Source organism: Dermacentor silvarum, chromosome 10, assembly GCF_013339745.2.
Source record: "Dermacentor silvarum isolate Dsil-2018 chromosome 10, BIME_Dsil_1.4, whole genome shotgun sequence".
Lineage (NCBI taxonomy): Eukaryota > Metazoa > Arthropoda > Arachnida > Ixodida > Ixodidae > Dermacentor > Dermacentor silvarum.
The window spans coordinates 110,592,694-110,600,312 of NC_051163.1; the positions used below are offsets into that span (position 1 = coordinate 110,592,694).

General features: G+C 50.3%; 1 protein-coding gene across 1 annotated transcript; it reads left to right on the plus strand.

The window, feature by feature from the left end:
- The first annotated feature begins 546 nt into the window (after positions 1–546).
- On the plus strand, positions 547–7,619 carry LOC119466469 (uncharacterized). Its single transcript, XM_037726982.2, has 2 exons — positions 547–857; positions 6,790–7,619. Exons 1-2 carry the CDS (start codon positions 780–782, stop codon positions 7,069–7,071), a joined length of 360 nt encoding a protein of 119 aa, XP_037582910.1. The 5' UTR covers positions 547–779; the 3' UTR covers positions 7,072–7,619.

The following is a 7,619-nucleotide window of genomic DNA, read 5'->3' on the forward strand; positions in this document are numbered from 1 at the left end:
GATAGAACGCCGAATCGTCCAATAACTGCACCAGAACAAAGGAATGCAATCACCCTAGGCAGCAATGTACGACGGCACGTACAGTGCTTTGATTGTGGAGGTCGGTAATATACACACCCGGGAATTAAGCAAACTGGAAATTACACCCCTTTCGTCGCGGTGTCTGTCGCTATGGGCACCATTTTTTTTTTTTTTTTTTTTTTTTTTTTTTGCCCGTCGTCGAGGCACCATCATGACCGTGAACTTTGACCACATGCGGGGGAAACTTCCGTCACAGCTGCGTGCATAATTGGAAACGCACACTAGCGAAGACGTGAAACCACAGAACGTCGTCGTCCGGTCTTCTCGAGAACGCGACGAGTAGAAGTGGCACCAGACACGGGCACGCGCCGCCCGCGCAAAAGAAAGAAAAAGGGGAGAGGAAACCGGCCCGAACGGAGGAAAACGCAAAAGATAAGCAAAATTAGGAAGAGAGGAGAAAACCGCGTCGAGAGGAGGGGAGAGGCGAACTCCCTCTCCTTCGCCAGCCCGCTAGACGAAGCGAGTAGTGGTGGCCTCGGCAAAGCTCGTCAGACGCCCAGCCGACGCTGTCACAGGCGGTTACGTAAGAGAGAAAGCGAACTGGCTCGCCGCGATAGAGCGCTCGCCCCGTCGCCACAGCCACTCCGCAGTCAACGTCCGTGCCGAACGCACCACTCGTCGCAAGACGCCCTGGAAGCGGACTCGTTCGCAGTGCTCGCTTTGCCGTCGCCGTTCGGGCAAAGCCGCCCTCCGTAGTCATGGCACCCGAAGCGGCCGTGTTCAGCTCGTGCGAAGCACCGGAATCATCGTGCGAAGAGAAGAAACAGCAGGACACGGTGAGTCCGCATACGTTGTTGGACCTTTCGTATCGAAAAGACTACTCGGTCGAGACGGCTGCACTACCGGCGCAGGTAGACGGTTTCGCTGCAGTCGCTAGCCCCAAAGCGTAGTACGCTGTGGTGCGTCGGCTACGGAGAGTAGTCTGTCATGGGTTACTTTTGCTCGTGCGATGTCGACCGTAGCTTTCGAAAGGAAGGTCGTCGCGACAACGAGTCGCCGGCTTATTTCGCTAAACCGATGGGAGCGCGCCGGACGACATCTGCGTTGCGGATCAGCTACGTGCGCGTCGGCGAGACACTTTCGTTACAAAACAAAGAGTCGTTGTCGTCGTGCGGCTTGCTGGCTGGGTTGGTTGCAACGCGCGGTGACGCCCGTGTGTATGGTGCCACCAGGCTCTCGGCAAGCCTCCTCGTTATTCTTTTTTTCCTCTTTTTTTTTTCGGCAACCGTCGACTCTTGTGTATATGCGTAGGCTCGCGTTTGTGGCGAGACACTTGGCTTTGCTTTACTTGCTCGGCAAGGAACCGGTCTCCGTGTTTGCTGTTCGGGTTCAACCCTTTGTAGGCGAATCTAGCTAGTCGGACGCCGCGATGCTACTCCGATCTCGACGAGTAGACGCCGGTAGTAGTGTAAAGGGCGCAGCCCGCACGATAGGGTTGGGAAGCTCCGAAAGTTGCTGAGCGAGCGGCCCCTCAAAAAGAAAAGCTGTGCCGCCGGCAACTCGTTCGGTCCTTCGCTGGGGTAGCTGGGGACGTCGGTGGTATGAGGCGTCGCGCGACAAAGCGTGCGGGAAGGCAGGGATGAAGAGAGTAGGTAATTGCGGCCGGCCTCCTTCTTGAGACGCTCGAACAATGGGGCGACGCGGCGCTTGACATTTAGCGGGACGAGGCACTCGCGTTATGACTAACGCGAGCGTGCACAGCGCGTTGCGTCATCCGCAACGCGCTGTCTGAAAAAAAGCCGAATTTATTCGTGATTCGATTACTCAAACTGAAGTTGAGGAGCGAACAAGAAAATTCGGAATGCCGAGTTTGGTCTACAGTCTTCGATTTCAATTGACATTCGTAGGCAGAGAAGAAAATCGGTTTTATCGCGGCATCCCCGGGGAGTACCTCTGCGAGAAGCCAACTAAGGCGTCAACAAAAAGTAAATCAATAAATAAAAATACAACAGCTGAGCACGCAACACATTGCTGGGTTACCATGAACATACACTCTAGAGATGCGTAAAAACAGCGTGGATAAATTTGCAATACAGGAAATCACTAGTGATTGTCTCTGTTTTGTCTCAGAGGCTTTGTTTTATGACGCCTTTTTTTTTTTTTTTTTCGATGCCGTCATTTCAGCCTGCAACAAACGCGCCGTAGTCTGCTGCGAGTAAACTGACGCAACGCCTATTGACCCGCTGAGAGAAGGTTCCACTGCGCAACGTGTTACGATCGAATGACCGTCTTTGCGAGGACATGTCTTGCGTGGATAACAGCGCTGTGATGCGATCGGCGAAAATGATGACAGGTTTAGCAAAGAAAGTGAACACTGCTGTTATTGCACCAAAACTTCTCTCGCGCTGTAGAAAAACTAAAGGCATCTAAAGAGAAGCTCTTCGCAGCGACTCCGAGTCGCGACCGCAATGTGAGAGGTTTTATCGTAGCCGGTGTGCGTACATTTTTACACTCCGATATCGATCGGGCACCGTTCCAGCATGGTGAAGAATCGATGGTGCCTTTGTGCGTCGCAACATTAGACGCGCCGGGCTTAAGTTTTTGAAAGCGAAGGGGTAGAAAAAAAAAAAAAAAAAAAGAAAGCCGCTCATTGCTATTGGCCAGGTCAGTATAGTAATTCAGCTTCTATATATGATCGGTCGTTCGTCTGAGCTTGGTAGGTCGTGCGAAGGGTACTGCAGTAGAGTTGCTTAGCGCAGTTATCGACTCGGAGCTGTCAAATGATATATATGATGTAGATGCCGGTGGCGCTGTTCGTGTACCAAAAAAAATGAGAGAAATGAATTAATCACACGGCCGGGTGCATAGGGAAATGTGACTCGGGCAATGCGTCACAAGAATTTAGCTTTCTTCGTAATCAAAACTTGTCGCCGAAAAATGAAACAAATAAGCAAGCGGGGGGAATTAGAGGGTTGATGGTTACGCAGTCTGTGCCAATTATCATCGACCGACAGCTGCCACTCATAATAGTGACGGTGCCCTAGTAAATGCTCTTTTAGATTTCTTTAGAAGAAGGGCAGTTCGCGCTGCGAAAACGCGCCGGCGCTAAAACCGGCTCTGCTGCCGCGATGACTCATTGCTGACAAGTCGCCGGCCGCGCAGAGCAGCATCCGTGAGGGCGCGCGATGCGCTTGCTATATAGAGAGCTTACATACAACGCTGTTGTAGCTCTCTATTGCTATATGCCGTGAGTTCGCGCGACGTAGTGCTCAACCAGCCAATCAGGTCATCCGATTTTGCTCGACCAGCCAATCGGCGTGCGCCTGTTGGCCGAGGCGATGGCATCGCGGAAAGTGATCGAATACTTCCCCCGGTTGCGATCGTGCGGAAATCTGCGTAAACAGATTTAATTCCGGAGTTTTACGAGCCAGAACCACGATACGGTTTATGAGGCACGCCGTATAAATTTAATTTACGAGGCCTCCCGGATAAAAATTTGATCACCTGGGTTTCTTTAACGTTCACCTAAACCTAAGTTCACGAGCGTGTTTGCATTTCGCCCTCCACTGTAACGCGGAAGGGTTCGAACTCGTGACCTCGAGCCCAGCAGCTATGGCAATGCCATAGCTACTGTAAGGTACCGCGGCCGGCAGTAAATCTGCATATCTGAGGAGATTTCGTCAATAAAAACACTCTTCCCTCTTTGCGACAAAGTGCGATAGAGGAAATCGGCTTGTTTCCTCGAGAAGGAAACACAATAAGTAGCTGAAGTTTGTCGTACCCAAACGAGTTGCCAACGGTTCTAAACACATTCATCCGCAGTTGGGCTTGGTTGTTCCATCGTAATCTTGGTGCGCATGAGAATTATGCTTGGGGAAATCCTGCGACGTTTGTGCAGCCGTAGACGCATGGTTTGTTTATACGCGTCAGCGCTGGAGTCTTGTGACCGCTGCGCGCAATACGACGTGCTTTGGCGAGCTAAAGGTAAAAAAAAAAAAAAAAAAAAAAAAAAGGCACGAGAAAAAGGTGAAGTCCTTACGCTAGAATTGTTTGTTAGAGCAATGCCCCATAATGCGGATCTCGGATGTACTATAGCGTATGCGGCTGGCCAATGGAGAAGAGAATGCATGGACATAATTGTTTGCTAATTAGATTGTTCTTTTTTTTTAATAGCCTTGCGTGTTGTATTCATCACCGACGTTCGGCAGCCATAAGAGGATAAATAATGGTGCGTTGGCTCCATGTAGGTAATCGAAGCTTGTTACGCTAATGATCGGCTCGAAAGAGTGCGCATAACATTGCGAATAAATCACCTCCTTAGTTCCAAGGCGCTCGGAGATTGTGTAAACGGACCACCACTGCAGCACGATGCAAAGTGCAGCAGCAGCACCATGGCTGAGCGTTTCGTCTTTCGTCTGCATTTTTTTTTTTTTTTGACAGTCTGTGCCACATTTATTGAAATTTGCTACCTAATAAACGTTTCTGGGACTTCCACACATTGCCGAAACCGTTCGAGACACGGATCATGCGGCCACTGAAGCAAGCCGCGTTTCGAAAAGTGACTGTCGGGTTTTTGGTTGCACTGAACGTGAGAGCGGCGAGCTCTCTCGCAAGAACTTACGCTGCCCTCGCCGGCGGAGATTGCTCAAACGCGGCTCGACGCTTCTGCGAACGAGGACGTCGCTTCGGCGAAAGCAGTGCGTTTGCCGAATCGTTGATGAACGTGATGGCCCGCCGCCGCGACTTGACAACCGTGCGACGGCTCAGCCGCTGAATGCGGATGTCGCAAATTTGATTCGCTGTCGTGCCGTGCCGAATTTAAAAAGTAGGGCGACAAGTACATCGCAAAACTGCTGCGATGTATATATCATTCCGGCTTTTTTTTTTTTTTCTTCGACCGTCCCCAAACGAAAATGGAAAATAAAGTCGAATTATAATAAACTCGAGGTGGTTAAACGTGATCCGGATAAATTGGCGCGGAGTACGTTGTAGCCGTATACCTTCGGGGCGGTAAAACGACTAAACACCTTCCGTGCCACGCTGTTATCCTGAAATCTCACCAAGGGTCTCTAAAGTCATTACTGTGACATTGATTACAAAAAAAAGCGCTGTGGTGACTATTCTTATGCGTTTGTTTAAAATATTTCACCGGAGTAATTTCAAAATCAGAATTTCCAAAAAAAAAATCAAGTTCACTTGCCGACAACGAAATGAAAACTGTAAATGAACGGAAAGTATCGTCGACGAGCTGAGCTCGTCATTGAACGTTTTTACCAGAAACGCACGGACGAACCCAGCTCGTCCACGGTAGAGTATGCATTTACGTAATCCAGGGGCAGCTTTTAAACGAGAGGCACGGTTGGCGGCGGCGGCGGTGGTGTTTAGCTTAGTTTCCTGCAGAACTCACTAGAGAAAGCTCTGGCGCATCGATCGTGCATATACCGCCCCGTTTCAATGGGGATGCCAATAAATCGTCATCATCATACAGTGGTAATGATGGTTAGCACATGGATTGTTCTTATCATCGTGCTTGTGGATTCAGACGTTCTTGCGGCATTTTTATTTACTGCGCTTTGTCTGCCTTGATCGGCCAAAATTTCCGGGCAATCCTACATTTCTAAACGTATAAGGCAAAGTGACTCTGCGCGTTGGCATAACTACTCTGAATCGTTGCATACGTAACTCAATATTTTGTTGAAAGCGGATAATTTGCCAAGTCACAAAGCGGTTTGAAGCCAGATGAACGAAGTTCAGGCAAATCCATGTACTAACCACCGTTCCCATGACGGCTTAACCGCCACGACTGCAGTGCCAGATTTCCCTCTGGTGTTTTTTGCTGGAAACTCTGTGGTGTTTACAAGAAGAAGCTGTGCAACAATCGAGCGAAAAAGCCATGTGCTTCCCGCATGGTGTATACGTGAAATTCGGTCCGGGTTTTCGCGACGTTTTTGCCTCCATTCTTTGCTATAGCGTCGAGCAGGGAAGGGCATGAGCTCACCCGTTGCACGTAGCCCCGCTTATATGTGATATCACAGTCCGTCGCTGTACACTTTTCCGCACAAGAGAAGTGAGCGAAGAGACGGAGAAGGTAGAACAATGTGAGAAACGTGTGCGAGGAAGCGTACTCGTGACCGCCAGGACCGCCCCAGCCTGCTTGCCAATCCCGAGAGCAATAGCCGCAGTTTAATTGCGTGCAGTGCGCCACATGCCGCCGCTACCCTTGCGGTATGCATTCGGCCCAAAGGTAGTGATTGACCGTTACAAAAAAACCGTCGGCTAAGCAGACACGGTCGATGTACTGTTAAACGTACTACGCACGTACGCAGAGAAAATGTACGTAAAGAAAATAGCAATATGCGAGTAGAGAGATAGAGAGTGTGTGATTGTGAAGAGGAAAAGGGAAAGCGTACAATACGGTGCATACTTTCCACCCTTTCGTGTGTGTTCATCGATCTAGGTGTATCATCATCTGTCTTGCGTGCGTTTCCTTTTTATTTTTTTTTAATGATGCGAACCCGATACCTCCAGGTCTCGAATGGTATGCGCGATATCAGTGTGACGCCGTGGCATTCTTGACAGGAAAGTAGCGAGCACAGAACTTTCGAGAAACGAAACGCAGGGAAGACAGATGACGATTGTTGTTTAAATTCAAGATACGCCACAAAAAGAGTAAACATTTTTTGGGGAGGGGGGAGTGTACAATCATTCTAGGAGAACGATAGCGAGTGTGTAGTGTATAACAACTTTTGATTTATTCCTTCCGCGCAGGTCTCGACCGAGGCCGCCGACGAGGAAGACGACTCGGTGATGTCGTGCTGCGAGATGTCGTGCGAGGCCGACAAGGACCCGGATGACGCCAAGCCCTCGCGCATCGTGGACCTGTTCGACAGTGCCACCGAGTGCGTGTACGGCCTGTTCTTCTGCGGCTACCGCAGCCTCTTCCTGGACACGTACCAGTTCGAGGACTTCATCTTCTACACGCTGTGGATGCTGTGCCTGCACTTCTGCATCAACGAGAAGATGCCCAACGACTCCCGCCACTACACCTGAAGGGTTGCGCGCGTGTGTGTGTGTGTATGTGGCTCGGAACAAACGACACCCCGACCCAGTGACCATGCCAAAGATGACCTGTGTGATAGGACAGACAGTGACACTATCTGGACGCGAAAGAATGAAAAACAGACTCGTGCTGCCAATCGGACGACGTGTCAGTCTCCGCCGAAGTGAAAGCGTCTGCCAGCAGAAGCTGTTGACAACGGATAGACCTATCTCTCGGCGGTGATTTGTGACGACGGCCCGCTAGGACCCTTACTGTAAATGTGTGCTCTGGTTCGACAAGAAAACCACACTGCGAACTATGGCGGCAGGCACCCTCCGGTAGGGACTGCTTGCTGTACGATCGACGTGATTTTTTTGTTTTTTCAACGCCGTTGTGATGAGTGTGTGTGCGCGCGTGTGTGAAAAGTGCACAGAACATCGCCGTTCGGCAAAGTGTGCTTTGTTTATTGACGAGTCATTTGCAAGAGAACCGGCGTCGCACAGCGACTCCTGCGTCCTCTTCATGGGGACAGTGCGCGAATAAAACAGTGCGAACGAAA

Excerpts from the sequence above, each read along its gene's own strand:
- LOC119466469 (XM_037726982.2), top strand. The coding sequence starts at position 780 with ATGGCACCCGAAGCGGCCGTGTTCAGCTCGTGCGAAGCACCGGAATCA. Across the intron at positions 858-6,789 it reads AGAAGAAACAGCAGGACACG|GTCTCGACCGAGGCCGCCGA; the intron begins GTGAGTCCGCAT and ends CCTTCCGCGCAG.